Source organism: Elephas maximus, chromosome 9 (assembly GCF_024166365.1).
Source record: "Elephas maximus indicus isolate mEleMax1 chromosome 9, mEleMax1 primary haplotype, whole genome shotgun sequence".
In the NCBI taxonomy this organism is placed as follows: domain Eukaryota; kingdom Metazoa; phylum Chordata; class Mammalia; order Proboscidea; family Elephantidae; genus Elephas; species Elephas maximus.
Genome location: NC_064827.1, coordinates 110,124,865 through 110,143,307, shown reverse-complemented (window position 1 = coordinate 110,143,307; position 18,443 = coordinate 110,124,865). Strand labels below are relative to the sequence as shown.

General features: G+C 38.4%; 1 protein-coding gene across 2 annotated transcripts in view; it reads right to left on the bottom strand.

The window, feature by feature from the left end:
* MFSD14B (major facilitator superfamily domain containing 14B) overlaps positions 1-18,443 on the bottom strand; it is a 106,051-nt gene that overhangs the window by 29,418 nt on the left and 58,190 nt on the right. For both annotated transcript variants that reach the window (XM_049897186.1, XM_049897187.1), the window contains exon 3: positions 16,260-16,322. In XM_049897186.1, coding sequence (XP_049753143.1) covers positions 16,260-16,322 — 63 coding nt within the window. The remainder of the gene's footprint in view (positions 1-16,259; positions 16,323-18,443) is intronic.

The following is an 18,443-nucleotide window of genomic DNA, read 5'->3' as shown; positions in this document are numbered from 1 at the left end:
CCCAGTTCAGCGCCAACATCACAATTGTTGTTATGCTGGAATGCATTGTTGCAGCCACTGTGTCAATCCATCTTATTCAGGGTCTTCCTCTTTTTCACTGACCTTCTGCTTTACCAAGCATGACATCCTTCTCCAGGGACTAGTCCCTCCTGATAACACATTCAAAGTATGTGAGGCAAAGTCTTGCCATCCTTGCTTCTAAGGAGCATTCTGGCTGTACTTCTGCCAAGACAGAATGGTTTGTTCTTTTGGCAGTCCATTTCCATTGTATATTCAATATTCTTTGCCAACACCACAATTCAAAGGCATCAATTCTTCCTCAGCCTTCCTTATTCCTTGTCCAACTTTTGCAGGAATATGAGGCAACTGAAAACACTATGGCTTGGGTCAGAAGCAACTTATTCCTTAAAGTGACATCTTTGCTTTCTAACACTTGAAAGAGGTCTTTTGCAGATCTGCCTAATGCAATGTGTCATTTGATTTCTTGACTGCTACTTCTATGGGCGTTGACGGTGGATCCAAGTAAAATGAAATCCTTGACAACTTAAATCTCTTCTCCGTTTATCATGATGTTGCTTATTGGTCCAGCTGTGAGGATTTCTGTTTTCTTTATGTTGAGGTATAATCCATACTGAAGGCTGTAGTCTTTGATCTTCAGCAGTAATGCTTCAAGTTCTCTTCACTTTCAGCAAGCAAAGTTGTGTCCTCTGCATAACACAGGTTGTTAGTTAGTCTTCTTCCAATCCTGAAGCCGTGTTTCTTCATATGGTCCAGCTTCTCGGATTATCTGTTCAGCAATATAGATTGAATAGGTATTGTGAAAGGATACAACCCTGACCCACACCTTTCCTGACTTTAAGCCATGCAGTATCCTTGTTCTGTATACAAGTTCCTCATGAGCACAATTAAGTGTTCTGGAAATCCCATTCTTTGAAATGTTATAATATGATCCACACAGTTGAATGCCTCTGCATAGTCAATAAAACACAGGTACACATCTTTTTGGTATACTTTGCTTTCAGCTATGAGCCACGTGACATCAGCAATGATATCCCTGTCCTCTTCTGAATCCGGCTGGAATTTCTGGCAGTTCCCTATCGATGTACTGCTGCAATCGCTTTGAATCACCTTCAGCAAAATTTTACTTGCCTGTGATATTAATGATATTGTTCAATAATTTCCACAATCTGTTGGATCACCTTTCTCTGCAATAGACAGAAATACGGATCTCTTCCAGTTGGTTGACCAAGCAGCTGTCTTTCAAATTTCTTGACAGAGACCAGTGGGCACTCCCAGCGCTGCAACCACTTGTACAAAAATCTCAATTGGTATTTTGTCAATTCCTTAAGACTTATTTTTTGCCATTGTCCTCCGTGCAGCTTGGTCTTCTTCCTTCAATACCACCGGTTCTTGATCATAAGCCACCTCCTGAAATGGTTGAACGTCGACCAATTCTTTTTCGTGCTATGACTCTGCGTATTCCTTCCATCTTCTTTTGACGCTTCCTGCATTGTTCAACATTTTCCCTGCAGAATCCTTCAGTACTGCAACTCAAGGCTTGAATTTCTTCCTTTAGCTCTTTCAGCTTGAAAAATGCTGAGCAAGTTCTTCACTTTTGGTTTTCTATCTCCAGGTTTTTTCACAATTCATTACTTTGTCTTCTCAAGCCGTCTTTTGAAATCTTCTGTTCAGGTCTTTTACTTCACTTCTTCCTTTTGCTTTAGCTATTCAATATTCAAGAATTTTATATAGGACCCTCTAAAATCTGGCCTCTGAACACATCCTATATGCTGGCTACATGCAATACTTCTAGTTTTCCCAACATACCATGTTTCTTTGCGCCAATGCAGAATCTACTAGAAGGCAACGGGTTTCCTAAGCATGCATGTGCTTCTACACTGGACCAAATAAACTACTAGTCATTCTTTAAGACCCCAAGGAGTAACATAAACAGTTACTCTTATCTTTTCAAGCAAAATTTAACACTCAGAGTTTGGGGCAAAACAAACAAATGAACTCCTCCCACCAGGTGCAGATCTCCTCTCTTGTAACTTACAATTATTTACAAATATGCTAACTCAATTACAATTATTTGCTATTTGTCTATCTTTGTTGGATTAGGAATTAAAATAAAGTCAGAGGGATGATGTTTCTTTTCACCTCCGTGCCCCGGTGCCTATCACATACACGCACTCAGGGGCTGGCAAAAATCAACTCTCAAAAATGCTTGGTCAATTGAATAGAACTTTTAAGAGGAAATCAACTCACAGAAGTTTCCAAAAAGGAACAGGATTTTGAATCCTACCGGCCACCCCTTAAAACCAGAGTGCAAGGTGAAGACAGGTAAACTGAGGTAGGGTAATTGAGAGGGAGGATGGAAGGGAGGGAAGGTAAGCTGAGGAGAAAAGCTTTTTGTTTCTCTCAGATTAAAATGAACTCAAGTCCCAGGGATCAAATCTAGCCATTTCTGAGCCAGAGGGGCCTTCAAGGGTATTAATGAGGCTTGTTCTCATATTAAGAGAGACTAAAAGATTGAGCATTAAAAGATCTGTCTTAATTTAGAGCTAAAAGACTGCAGAAACAGAGCTCAAATTTAGGATTTTTATCTGCCAGGTTCACGAATTTTAAAAAATAAAATCTTTCCGTATGCTGTCAAAATTCTCTGTAAGTATCAAGTATCCGAGTATCTAGGTGGTATAGAACTGGTCAAGAAAATTATTTAAAGAAATTTAAGAAGGCACGGCAAAAGACATTACAACCACCAAAACAAAACCTTAAGTGCAAAAAACCCAAGAAAACTTATTGGATATATGATAATTTCAGATTTCACATACTGCTTTAATAGACAGAATGTATGCCATTCTTAAACAAAGGATATATGAAGGCCAAGTATTAAAGTTATATTTAAAATAACACAGTTTTTATAGAAAAAAAGATTATCATCTTTAAGATTATGGATTTAAATTGTAATTTAGCCCATTTATTAAATAATATTATCTAAATAAAATTCTCAGTGACAACAACAGGCAATGAAAATACCCTCTGGAAAACTCTACTTTTTTATTAAGGTGCTAAAATACAGTTAAGTGTTCGACTACTAGCCAAAAGGTTGACAGCTCGAACCACCCAGAGTGCCTTAGAAGACAGGCCTGGAGATCTGCTTCCAAGAGGTCACAGCCTTAAAAACCCTATGGAGCAGTTCCACTCTGCACACATGGGGTTGACATGAGTCAGAACTGACTAGACGGCAACTAGCAACAGCAAGAAAATAAAATTTAATGAAACGCTTGCCTCTTTGGAAAAGTTTTATGTTCTAAAAAGCAAATACTTTCTTCTACGCCAGAGTTGTTTCTTGAGTCCCTAAACTGGTCCTAAATCCATTCCATCAGGCCACATTATCAGAGTTATAACTAAGCAGAACATTTTGCACCTTGATTGACAGAGCAAGTGCTTCAATAGTCCTAAAGTTGTAGAGCACAATTTGCAAATGAGAATAAACTAAACCAGGCTGACATCAAAGCCGTTTTTAGTCTGAAATATTCCTATTATACAACCACAGCCCAACAAGTACTAGATAAAACATGGTTGATAGGTCTCAGGGTGTGGATGGCAAAGTGAACCAACAGTTAATCACGGTCACTTCAGTGTAGCTATCCTCCAGTCCAACTAGGTGTGTAAGGTGCACAATTACTTGGCCAGTAATTCTGACATGGCCTTATAGGTTCTGATTTGACAAAATGGTAATTAAATGCAATTATCCAATAAATTTTCAAAAGCACAAAGAGAATGGCAAATACAACTCACCTGGAGCAAACATTTATAAAGCTTACAATTTATATTGACACCATAAAGGCTTAAAAGGCTTCAGCATATATTTCCTTAACATATGCAGTTGGCAAAATATTTGGCTAAAACAATTTGTGTCAAGACCCTTAAAATGTTTTAAAACTAATAGTAGTGTTTTGTTTTCCTTCAAACATTGTAATTAACTTTACAACTGAGTTTGATGAAACAACAGCTAAAGAATGAAGTACGAAGTCATTTAAGCATTTCTGAAAATTTTTCATTCTTCTGTGAAAAATATCACATTTTACAAAAAACGATTCAAGTTCCACTGATAAGCCAGGAGGAACTTGAAACACGTAAACATATGCTACCCACAAATCAGATTCATTTGTTTTTATTTTTCATATTTTACTAATAACACATTTTTACATCTCATGTCTTTAAGTAGATCAAAAAGAAAAATCTCACCAATGGAACTGTGGTTCTTATTTACATATCTAACAAATGTGAATCTTCTCCCACAAAAACAATATTAAACCAGGGGTCAGCTTTCTGACCTGGGACATTACTGAGACCCTGCACAGTACAGAGCGCACATAAATCAGATTAACAGGGCAAAAGGGAAACCAGTCACATAAATTAAGTTTAACTCCATTAAGTGATTACCTGGAAAGTGGATTTGTGAGGACGAGAAGGGTCAGAGAATAGCTATGAGCCAGAGACTCTAGTAAAAGAGCAATATGGGCAGGGGAGCTGGGGCTCTTGGTGTCAGGGAGAGGGATAGTAAAGGGAGAGAAACAAGAAGAGTCGCTAAAAGAAAACAGGAACAAACAAAAGCAGAATGAAAGCGCAAATCAAACTTATTTAATGAAAATATAAAGAAACAGGCCTTTTCTTTGTAAAGTATGCAAGTATGGCCACTGTTTCAAATTCTGATTCCAAGAAATCTCAGCATATATTTTAAAATAGTAAGAGCTAGCATTCATCTATACCACACATTGTCCTATACATTTCACACGAATTCTACCTGTGAGGTAGGTCCTATCAAGATACCAGCCCAAGAACTCAGGCTCACGAGTGGCAGAGGCAGGGTTCAGCACAAGCGTCTGTCTGGCTCCATAGCCTGACTGCTGACTCTTAAGCCCATAATTCAGAAAAATTATTAAACTAACTTATTATTAACATTTCACTTCCTCTATCCTAAAGCATATAAAGTATCACGCTAACCTACTTGTAAGTACTAGTGGGTAAATTAACATTCTGTTATAAAAGACTATATATAAAAAGTACAATGCCATCTCTCTCAAGTAGGTTGTTAATGATTTATTCACAGATAATATAAAGGATAATCTTTATTCCAGTTCTTCTTCAAATTAAGAATTTAAAAGTTTATTCTGTATATGTATGTTCATATGCATGTATTTTCTTAAATAATATTTTACTGTGTTTTTAGTGAAAGTTTAAACAGCAACTTAGGTTCCCATTTGATAATGTCTATACAAATTGTTCAGTGTCATTACACTTCTAACAGTTAGCAGCCAAGCTCTTAACCACTGCACCACCAAGGCCCCTATATGTGACCATACATACTTTTTTGGTTATTGATGGTGTTGTTGCCAAATTACATGTGTCATATTCTTTAGTACAAATACCCACATCTGGTGCTACAAGAGACGGTATGACAGAGTAGAATCATACAATATTTGTCCTTGTATGACTGAACACTAGTGAACAAAGACCAGACGAGTTGTGGAATGACATCATGGACATCATACATGAAGAAAGCAAGAGGTCACTGCCAAGATAGGAAGAAAAGAAAAGACCAAGATGGATGTCAGAGGAGACTCTGAAACTTGCTCACGAACGTCGAGCAGCTAAAGCAAAAGGAAGAAATGATAAAGTAAAAGAACAGAAGATTTCAAAAGGCGGCTCGAGAAGACAAAGTAAAGTATTATAATGACATGTGCAAAGAGCTGGAGATAGAAAACCAAAAGGGCGTTTCTTAAGCTGAAAGAACTGAAGAAAAAATCAAAGCCTTGAGTTGCAATAGTGAAGGATTTTACGGGGAGAATATTAAATGACGCAGGAAGCACCAAAAGAAGATGGAAGGAATACACAGAGTCATTACACCAAAAGGAATTAGTTGATGTTCAACCATTTCAGGAGGTAACATACCATCAGGAACCGATGGTACTGAAGAAAGAAGTCCATGCTGCTCTGAAGGCATTAGCGAAAAACAAAGCTCCAGGTACTGACGATATATCAATTGAGATGTTTCAACAAACGGATGCAGCGCTAGGGGCTCATTCATCTATGCCAAGAAATATGGAACACAGCTTCCTGGGCAACTGACTGGGAAAGATCCATATTTATGCCTATTCCCAAGAAAGGTGATCCAACCAAACATGGAAATTATAGAACAATATCATTAATATCACACGCAAGCAAAATTTTGCTGAAGAGCATTCAAAAATGGCTGCAGCACTATATCAACAGAGAACTGCCAGAAATTCAGGATGGTTTCAGAAGAGGACGTGGAACCAAGGACACCATTGCTGATGTCAAATAGATGCCGGCTGAAAGCAGAGAATACCAGAAGGATGTTTACCTATGTTTTATTGACTATGCAAAGGCATTGGACTGTGTGGATCAAAACAAATTATGGATAACATTGGGAAGAATGGGAATTCCAGAACACTTAATTGTGCTCATGAGGAACTTGTACAGAGATCAAGATGCAGCTGTTCAGACAGAACAAGGGGTTACTGATTGGTTTAAAGTCAGGAAAGGTGTGCGTCAGGGTTGCATCCATTCACAATACCTATTCAATCTGTATGCTGAGCAAATAATCCAAGAAGCTGAACTATACGAAGAAAAACGGGGCATCAGGATTGGAGGAAGACTCATTAACAACCTGGGTTATGCGGATGACACAGCCTTGCTTGCTGAAAGTGAAAAGAACTTGAAGCACTTACTAATGAAGATCAAAGACCACAGCCTTCAGTATGGCTTGCGCCTTAACATAAAGAAAACGAAAATCCTCACAACTGGACCAATGAGCCACATCATGATAAACGGAGAAAAGACTGAAGTTGTGAAGAATTTCATTTTACTTGGATCCACAATCCACGCCCATCGAAGCAGCAGTCAAGAAATCAAACAACACATTGCATTGGGTAAATCTGCTGCAAAGGACCTCTTTAAAGTGTTGAAAAGCAGGGATGTCACCTTGAAGACGAAGGTGTGCCTGACACAAGCCATGGTATTTTCAATTGAATCATATGCATGTGGAAGCTGGACAATGAGTAAGAAGACTGAAGAAGAATTGACGCTTTTGAATTGTGGTGTTGGCGAAGAATGTTGAATATACCATGGACTGCCAAAAGAACAAACAAATCTGTCTTAGAAGAAGTACAACCAGAATGCTCTTAGAAGCAAGGATGGCGAGGCTGCGTCTCACACGCTTTGGACATGTTGTCAGGAGGGATCAGTCTCTGGAGAAGGACATCATGCTTGGCAAAGTACAGGGGCAGCGGAAAAGGGGAACACCCTCAACGAAGTGGACTGACACAGCGGCTGCAACAATGAGCTCAGGCACAGCAACAAATGTAAGGATGGCGCAGGACTGGGCAGTGTTTCGTTCTGTTGTGCACAGGGTTGCCATGAGTAGGAACCAACTCGACGGCACCTAACAACAACACGATTGACTTCCCCCACACATCTGTCAGTTTGTTGTACTGCGAGGGCTTGTGTGTTGCTGTGATGCTGGAATCTATGCCACCAGTATTCAAATACCAGCAGGGTCACCCATGGTGGACAGGTTTCAGCTGAGCTTCCAGACTAAGAAAGACTAGAAAGAAGGACCCGGCAGTCTATTCCTGAAAAGAATCAGCCAGTGAAAACCTTATGAATAGCAGTGGAACATTGTCTGAAGTACTGCTGGAAGATGAGCCCCTCAGGTTGGGGAGGAAGGCATTCAAAATACCACTGGAGAAGTGCTGCCTTCTGAAAGCAGAGTTGACTTTAATGACATGGGGATGGAGTTAAGCTTTTGGGGCCTTCACTTCCTGATGTGGCATGACTCAAAATGAGAAGAAACAGCTGCAAATATCCACTAAAAATTGGAACCTGGAATGTACAAACTATGAATCTAGGAAAATTGGACATCATTAAAAAAGAAATGAAATGCATAAAGATCGTTATCCTAGGCATTAATAAGCTGCAATGGACTGGTATTGGTCATTTTGAATCAGACAACCATAGGGTCTACTACGCTGGGAATAACAACTTCAAGAGGAATGGTGTTGCATTCATCGTCAAAAAGGACACTTCAAGATTATCAGTGACAGGATAATATGCATACACTTAGTAATATTATTCAAATTTACGCACTAACCACTAAGGCCTAAGATGAAGAAATTGAAGATTTTTACCAACTTCTGCAGTCTGAAATTGATCAAACATGCACTGAAGATGCACTGATAATTACTGGTGATTGGAATGTGAAAGTTGGAAACAAAGAAGGGTCGGCAGCTGGAAAATATGGCCTTGGTGATAAAAACGATACCAGAGATCACATGACAGCATTTTGCAACACCAATGACATCTTCACTGCAAATACCTTTTTTCACCAACATAGCGGCAACTCTATACACGGACCTCTCCAGATGGAACACACACACAGGAATCAAATTGACTACATCTGAAAGAAATGATGGAAAAGCTCAATATCACCAGTCAGAACAAGCCAGGGGCTGACTGTGGATCAGATCATCAATTACTCACATGCAAGTTCAAGCTGAAACTGAAGAAAATCAGAACAAGTCAATGAGAGCCAAGTATGACCTTGAATTTACCCCACCTGAATTTAGAGACCATCTCAAGAGTAGATTTGAAGCACTGAACAGTAATGATCAAAGACCAGACAAGTTGTGGAATGACATTAAGGACATCATACATGAAGAAATCAAGAGGTCATTAAAAAGACAGGAGAGAAAGAAAAGACCAAATGTGTGTCAAAAGAGACTCTGAAACTTGCTCTTGAATGTCGAGTAGCTAAAGCAAAAGGAAGAAATGATGAAGTAAAAGAGCTGGACAGAAGATTTCAAAGGGTGGCTTGAGAAGACAAAGTATTATGATGACCTATGCAAAGATCTGGAGATAGAAAACCAAAAGGGAAGAACATGCTCAGTATTTCTCAAGCTGAAAGGACAGAAGAAAAAATTCAAGACTCGAGTTGCAGTATTATCAGGAAAATATTAAACGACACAGGAAGGATCCAAAGAAGATGGAAGGAATACACAGAGGCATGACACAAAAAAGAATCAGTTGATGTACAACCATTTCAGGAGGTAACGTATGATCAGGAACCGATGGTACCGAAGGAAGAAGTTCAAGCTGCACCGAAGGAGTTGGCAAAAAACAAGGCTCCAGGAATTGATGAAATACCAACTGAGATGTTTCAACAAACAGGTGCAGTGATGGAAGTGCCCACTCATCTATGCCAAGAAATGTGGAAGACAGCTACCTGGCCAACTGACTGGAAGAGATTCATATTTACGCCTATTCTCAAGAAAGGTGATCCAACCAAATGCAGGAATTATCAAACAATATCATTAATATCACATGCAAGCAAAATCTTGCTGAAGATCATTCAAAAGCAGCTGTAGTAGTATATTGACAAGGAACTGCCAGAAATTCAGGGTGGATTCAGAAGAGGACGTGGAACCAGGGATATCACTGCTGATGTCAGACTGATCCTGGCTGAAAGCATAGAAGACCAGAAAGATATTTACCTGTGTTTTACTGACTATGCTAAGGCATTTGACTGTGTGGATCATAACAAATTATAGATAACATTGCAGAGAATGGGAATTCCAGAACACTTAATTGTGCTCATGAGGAACCTTTACATGGATCAAGAGGCAGTTGTTCGGACAGAACAAGGGGATACTGATTGGTTTAAAGTCAGGAAAGGTGTGGGTCAGGGTTGTATCCTTTCACCATACCTATTCAATATGTATGCGGAGCAAATAATTGAGAAGCTGGACTATATGAAAAAAAATGGGGCATCAGGATTGGAGGAAGACTCATTAATAACCTGCGTTATGCAGAAGATACAATCTTGCTTACTGAAAGTGAAGAAGACTTGAAGCATTTCCTGATGAAGACCAAAGATTACAGCCTTCAATATGGATTACACCTCAACATAAAGAAAACAAAAATCCCCACAACTGGACCAGTAAGCAATATCATGTTAAATGGCGAAAAGATTGAGGTTGCCGAGGATTTCATTTTACTTGGATCCATAATCAACACCCATGGAAGCAGCAGTCAAGAAATTCAAAGATGCACTGCACTGGGCAAATGGGCTGCAAAAGACCTCTTTAAAGTATTGAAAAGAAAATGTCACCTGAAGCCTAAGGTGCACCTGACCTAAGCCATGGTGTTTTCAATTGCCTCAGATGCATGCAAAAGCTGGGCAATGAATAAGGAAGACTGACGAAGAAGTGATGCCTTTGAATTGTGGTGCTGGCCAAGAATACTGAATATACCGTGGAGTGCGAAATGAACAATAAATCAGTCTTGGAAGAAGTGCAACCAGAGTGCTCCTTAGAAGTAAGGATGGTGAGACTACATCTCACATACTTTGGACATATTATCAGGAGAGATCAGTCCCTGGAGAAGGACATCAGGCTTGGTAAAGCAGAAGGTCAATGAAAAAGAGGAAGACCCTCAACAAGATGGACTGACACAGTGGCTACAACGATGGACTCAAGCATAGCAACAAGTGTGAGGATGACGCAGGACTGGGCAGTGTTTCATTCTGTTGTGCACAGGGTCACTATGAGTAGGACCTGACTCGACGGCACTTAACAACAACGATTGACTTATTCACTTAGCATTATGTCCTCCAGGTCATTCATGTTATGTTTCACGGACTCATCGTTGTTCTTCATGGTTTCATAGTATTCCATTCTATGTAGGTACCACATTTTGCTTCATTGGTTGAAGGGCACTTTCACTGTTTCCATTTTTTCTATTGTGAATAATGCTGCAATGAACATAGGTGTGCGTATGTCTGTTCGTGCCACTTCTATTAGGTCTCTACAGTATATACCTAAGAATAGCATTGCTTGATCATGAAGTACCGTATTTTTATGCAAACAATGCGTGCCTTCTGTTTGCTTGCCAGCAGTGCTGCCCCCCCCACAAGCTATTTTTGTAAACACATTATGCCAATTTTTTTTACATGTTGCTATAAAAAAATTAGCATAGCATGCTTACAAAAATACCTCGTGGGTGGGAGTGGCTGGCAAACAAATGTTGAAGGAGCAAGTGGCTTACATAAAAATAAGGTAGCTCTATTTCTAGTTGTTTTTGAGATAGTGCCATATTGTTTTTCATAATGATTGTACCATTTTGCAGTCCCACATGCAATGGATAAGGTTTCCAATCTCCCAGTATCCTCACCAACATCGGTCGCTATCTGTTTTTTTCTCAGTGGCATTTTAGCTGGGGTGAGATGGTATCTCACTGTAGTTTTGATGTGCATCCTTCTAATGGCTGATGATCATGAGCATCTTCTCATGTGTTTGCTGGCCGCCTGAATGTCCTGTATGTATGCATTGCACACATGGAAAGCATTCCATAATATCCACGATTCCAAACAACTATGAAAGGACTTTCAAGATGTCTTTTTTTTTTTTCAAAATAAGGACTCTTAACATCATCCAATATTTCCTGTGTGTGCTCATGCTAAGCTACTATGGCAAGCACTGCTCATAGCTTATCTCATTTAAAAAGCACCATGAGACAGTTCAGTAGCAACTCCTAGGACTGCAGAAATATATTAAATGTCCCTGGAAGAGTGTCCTGGCAAGAGATCTATGATCAGACTTGGCAGTCATGTCTAGACTGGGAAAAAGCATATATGGATTGAAGAGAGCCTGCGAAGGCCTCTGTGGCCCCGCCCTGACTTGGCTCAATGTGTCTCGCACTTTCTCCCCTTTCCAAGCCCTCCCTGTGATGTCAAAGCTAAGTATGTCTACACTGCACCCAAGAGTCTAGACAGAATTAAAGCTGCCTGCTTTAGAGCTGCTCTCTTCATTCTAGACATAAATCACTCTAGATGTAAATCAACCTGGGACATATAAGGTTCCTTATCCCTTTCTTCTTATCTATTAACTTGAAAATTACAAGAAGTTTCAAGATATACACAGGGCAGTGAGACCAGCAGGACTTATTGAATAAAATGAATTACAATCACTCTGATTATTCACTTCACCCAGCAGTCACACTGAAGAGTTCATATGCCAAATCAAAACTTGGTGTCTTAGTTATCTAGTGCTGCTATAACAGAAATTCCACAAGTGGATGGCTTCAACCAACAAGTTTATTCTCTTAGAGTCAAGTAGGCTAGGAGTCCAAATTCAGGGCAAAGCTTCAGGGGAAGGCTTTCTCTCTCCGTCAGTTCTGGAAGAAGGTCCTTATCAATCTTCTACCGGACTAGGAGCTCCTCAGTGCAGGGACCCCAGTCCAAAGGACATGCTCTTCTCCTGGCACTACTTCTTGGTGGTATGAGGTCCCCCTGTCTTTCTGCTCACTTCTCTCTTTTACATCTCTTGTAAGATAAAAGGTGATGCAGGCCACACCCTAGGGAAACTTCCTTTACATTGGATCAGGGATGTGACCTCAGTAAGGGTGTTATATTCCAGCCGAATCCTTTTTTACCTAACCCAACCTTGCCTCACTAACTACAGGCAGAAATTGGGGTTTACACTGCAAAGAAAAATTACTTAACCACTAGGCCACCACGGTTTCCTCTGACAAAGTGTAGGAAAAATGACTTATTGCTAACCACATAACAACATCTGCCATATGCTTCAATGTCATAAAAGGAAAAATTGATGTAGAAAAATGATTGGCAAGTAAGAGTTTGGGAATCTCAGAAGTGGAAATCAGGTATGAGTTAATTTTGTTTATAACTGTTAAGAGGGACAGAAAGTAAATTAATAGCCATTAAAATATGGCGGGATATTCATAGAATACATTTCTTAAAAATAATCGAGCAATCCTCCTCAGAAAAATAAAAATTTAAAAGATAACTCACGAAAGTAGCAGGCAAATATGAAAAAATATCCAACCTTACTTGTAATCAAAGATAAATAAAATTAACAGAGAGATACCATTTTCAAGCTATTAAGCTGGTAAAGATCTAAAAATAGTGCTTGTATTAGAGTGTAATGAGACAGACACTTATATACTGCTGGTGGAATGTGAAATGGCACAATTGTTCTAGAAGATAATTTGGTACTGTATGTACCAACAAAACCAAACCCACTGCCATCAAGCTGAACTGCCCCACAGGGCTTCCAAGCCTATAAATCTTTACAGAAGCAAACTGCGACGACGTCTTTCTCCTGTGATCCTATGCACAAGACCTTTTCGTATGCACAAGACCTTTAAAAAGGCTCAAGCCTTTTTGCTCACTAGTTACACCTTTACAACTCTATTTTTAGGAAATGATTTAAAAAAAATGGCAGGCAATGATTTATTATAAAACTTTCATTACCGAATTATCTCCAGGAATTTGAAACTGAAAATCCTCAGTATAGGAATATGGATGAATAAATTACAGTATGTATATTTACATGTTGGAACTGTATATAGCCACTACAAATAATACAAGCAGTTCTTGCTTTGTATGGTAGTGCCATATCGTAAAAATGACTGTGTAAGCTGAAACTATGTAAAATAAGCTTAATAATAAATTGAAAAATTATGATTATTCCCCGATCTTTAAAAATTTTTGTCAAAACACTGAAAACTCTCTTACTGTCAGTTATAAATGTTTGTTGTTGCTGTTAGATGCCGTCAAGTCAATTTTCTACTCCTAGCAACCCCATATGATAGAGCAGAACTGCTCCATAGGGTTTTCCTGGCTGTAACCTTTACGGATGCAGATTGCTGAGTCTTTCTCCCATGCAACTGCTGGATGGGTTCAAACTGTCAACCTTTTGGCTAGTAGCTAGGCACTGAACTGTTGTGCTACCAGCACTCCGTTATAAATGTTTAGGGAAATGAAAAAAATAAAATTAAACTAACGTTTATTTAGTACACTCATTTACAACATTAAAATGTTGCAAATTAAAGTGTTTTATTTCTTTGTAAAATCTTGTCAAGAGTAGTTTGAATAGGGCTCACCTTTTCATTGTATAAATTAGGATATGGAGTGAGCATCTTTTCTATGTCTTGGCAAACTGTCATACTTCTTTCTAACTCTGAATCAGCTTCCAGCATTTTTCTCCTTTGCAGTATCTCTGAGAGTTCCTTTGATGTGAAGTTTGTTTCTTCTGGGACTCTTCACTCTTTTCATCACAACTACTTTTCACATTTATGTTAATTTGTTAAGTTCCCCTTCACTAAGTTCCTCTCTTGAATGGCAACACTGTCAACATTTCCATGTTCAGGTATTTCTTCTATAACTCCACTGATGTTTGATTTGAATTTCAGTCCCAGTGTTACCACTTGTTTTTATCTTTGCTGTACTTTCATTCTTGTTAGTCAATTCCACCTTTTGATTATTCATTTTTGTAAAAAATCATGTGAGCTTATCAGTGGTAGACAAGAAGGTTAATGCAGTTACATGCTTTGCTATCTGTTACTGGTCACCAATCATGATGTACGCTTAATATTCTCGTAGTGATTTGTGGACTGAAGGGTTAGCAACACAGTTTGTACGTATGTAATTATTCACAGTTAATATACCATGGTAACTGAAATTTGAACCATGTTGTTGGGGGACTGGTATTATTTAATTGTCCTAACTGAAATTTGCGCATATCAGAACAGTACAAAGAGACGGCTGTCTGTATTTTACATAGTTTTTAATGTCATTATTAAAATAATTATGATATAATCACTGAGTGTTGATACAAGGAAAAAAAAAACAGGTACACAGTTATAGGCTACCTATAAGCAGGATCTTATATATAAAAATGCATAGAAAAAGACTAGAAAGAAATATTAAGCCAACAATTATTTACTGAGTACCTGTAATGTGCTGAGAACTGTTAGGTGTCACTAGGCTAGGCAGACAAAAAATCCCTGCCTTCAAGAAACTTCCAAACTAGAAAAGGAGGGGCAAAGACAGGCAATAACAAGATAAGGATGAAGCAAAATATACAGCATGTCAAGGAGGTTTGTTGTTGTTAGTTGCCACCAAGTTGGTTCTGACTCAAGGCGACCCCACGTGTTACAGAGTAGAACTGCTCCATAGGGTTTTCTTGGCTGTAATCTTAACAGCATCAGACCACCAAGCCTTTCCTTCTGCAGCACTGCTGGGTGGGTTCAAACCACCAGCCTTTAGGTTAGCAGTTGCATGCAAATTGTTTGTGCCACCTAGGAATCTTCATCAGTGAGGTTAGATGGTGAGAAATCCTTTGGAGAAAAACAAAGCGGAGATAGGGTATTGGGATGTTCAATACAGAGTAACCAAGTTGTTGCTGTTGTTAGGTGCCATTGAGTCAATTTCAACTCACAGTGACCCCATGTGACAGAGGAGAACTACCCCATGGTTTTCTAGGCTGTAATCTTTATGGAAGCAAATCACTAAGTCTTCTCTTGTGGAGTGGCTAAGTGGGTTGGAACCTTTCAGTTAGCAGTCAAGCACTTAACCATGCACCACCAGGGGTCCTTAGAGTTACCATATGACCTAGCAAACCTACTCAAGAGAAAAAACAAATTATCTACACAGAAACTTGTACACAAATGTTCATAGCAGCATTGTTCATAATAGCTAACAAGTAGAAACAACCCAAATGTCCATTAAAAGGTGTTGTTAAGCACAAAGTAAAATTATGCACAGACTGACATTATCTAAACTGGGAAATTAGACCCTATACCCATATATATTACTATAAAGTGGGATTGGAACATACCATTATATTTTAATCCCTTATTTATAAGCTTCTCTGTTATCACATTAAAACCTAAACAATGAATTAAGACTAATTAAGTCAAGTGGCTGAAGACTCAGCAAGTTTTGACTAGAACACCAGACTTGCCAAAGACTACATACCCAACTAAATCTTGCTGCTTTCTTCTTCCTCCATCTCAAGGTCTGTATCTAAAAAGAAGTTGGCAGCATTTGCCTACCTCATTCCATCAAAAGGCAAAGTAGTTGAAAAGTTCACATAATAATTAAAACCTTTATAAACTGCTATGTACATGTTAATAAAAATGAAGTAAGTCCTATAAAATATTCATACTGCTTTTACCAGTAAACCATTCTATGCTTTATGGATTTATGCTGTTTTGTTTTGATTTTGGTAACCCAGTGAAGAATGCAGACTTAGGTCTCTAGCACAAATAGTAATCACTTCCCTAAGGCCTGCTTAAACCTCCAGAGTTAAACTACGAACCAGTCGTTGGCTTTCGTTCACTGTGAACCACATAAAAATTGTTCTTACCTTTACACCTTGAATGAGACCGTTCATGAGGAATGTGTGTTGAGGAAATGTTTCATGTAGAACCTACAAAAAGCGAACAAACATAGGAAAAATTTAAATACAAACTAAAGGAACAGATTTATGCCTTTATTAATGGCAGGTTAGGTAAATAAAATCTACCTTGTAATGAGAAGTTTAAAAATATGAAAAAATTCAAAAAATATTAAAAGCTCAAAAGGCAAAACCCTGAAGGTGTAAGAACCCAAAGATGTAAGCTGAGGACTCAAAGTTGTTTTTGCCACAAAAACATTTGCAGCAAAAATAAGTTGTTGATTGGCTACCCCTACCCTCCACAACTTTAATGTGGCACGCAAAGGGTTATACAAACTCAGGTACAGACCTGCAGCTCATCTCCCTGTCATCTAGTATGTGTGCTATCTAGGGAGTAGTGAAAATTTAAAGCCTTGAATTTATATTATAGTGATTTCAGACTGGTAGGCTTTCCAGATATCTCAAAGAAAAAAAAGTTAAAAGGACCTCTGAAGAGAAGCTTCCAACTGGCCATACATATATTTTTTCCAAATATAATGACCAGCACACAATCAAAGACAACCATATACAAAAGGAAATAAGATACCATAAGTTAAGAATCAGAAAGAAAGAAAAAACCACAAACAAACAAACCAAAAACAGACCCTCGAAGATTTCACATCTTGGAATTATCGGACACAGACTTTAAAATGAATATGCTTGCTACATTCCAACATAAAGAAGACAAACTTGAAATTCTTAAAACAGAAACTATAAAACAAACATAAAAGATTTAAAAGTTACAAAAAGAAATTGCTAAATGGAAAAATAAGTTAAGAACTGAATGAATACGTTTAAAAAAAGATTAGACATTGCTGAAGAGAAAACTAATGAACTAGAAAATAGGTAAAAAATAAAATAAATAAATAAAATCAATCCAGAATGTAGTATGGTATGTTAAATACCTCAGGTGGGTTTTAACATCTCTCTCTATAAACAAACAAACAAAAACAAAACAAAAAAAGTATAGATCTCTTTTAATTATTCTCGGGAATGACTACAATAAACGTGAAATACAGCAACATTTGCTTGTCACTTAAAAAACAACTTTTGAAAGTTTAGGAAAGTGAGCTGACTTATAGAACAGGAGAGCTAGGAAATATCTACATGTATACACACATGTACATGTACTTACATACAAATACATATACACACAGCTGTTTTTTCCCCCCACTTCCATTTAAAATTACACTGATATGGCAGAAGAAATAGGAAACTTCTGGATGATACAGGGCAGATGGGAAAAGGCTGACATCAAAACCTAAAAGGACTGATGAAACAGGGCATTTTGAAGAAGTGAATTTTCCAGAACCCAGGGGTAAGAAACCCTGGTGGCGTAGTGGCTAAGAGCTACTGTTGCTAACCTAAAGGTCAGCACTTCGAACCCACCAGGCGATCTTTGGAAACCATATGGGGCAGTTCTACTCTGTCCTACAGGGTCACGATATGAGTTGAAATTGACTCAATGGCAACAGGCTTGTTTTTTTTTTTTTTAAGGGTAGGAAAAAACAGCCAGAAGTGAATAGGCTATTAAAAGGTCACATTATAAACTCCACAGTACCTTGGTCTCAAAGCTGCTGATCACCAAAACTCAACAACAAAGACAAATAAACCCATTTAAAAATGGACAAAGGACATACACAGACATTTCTCAAAAGCAGATATACAATGGCCAATAAGTACATGAAAGATGCTCAATATCACTAGTCATTAGGAAAACGCAAGTCAAAACCACAAGATATCACTTCACATCCGCTAGGATGGCTATTACTGGAAAAATGGAAATCAAATGTTGGAGAGAATGTGGAGAAACTGGAACCCTCTTGCATTGCTGACGGGAATATTTACACTGGTGCAGCAGCTGTGGAAAACAGTTTTGGTGGTTCCTCAAAAAGTTAAACAAAGGATTATCATATGACCCAGCAATTCTACTCCTAGGTATATACCCAAGAGACTTGAAAGCAGGGACACAAATGGACACTTGTACACCAATATTTATTGCAGCATTATTTATAATAGCCAAAAGGTGAGAACAACCCAATGCCCATGAATAGATTAATGGACAAAGCATGGTCTATACATACAATGGAATATTATTCAGCCACAAAAAGAAAA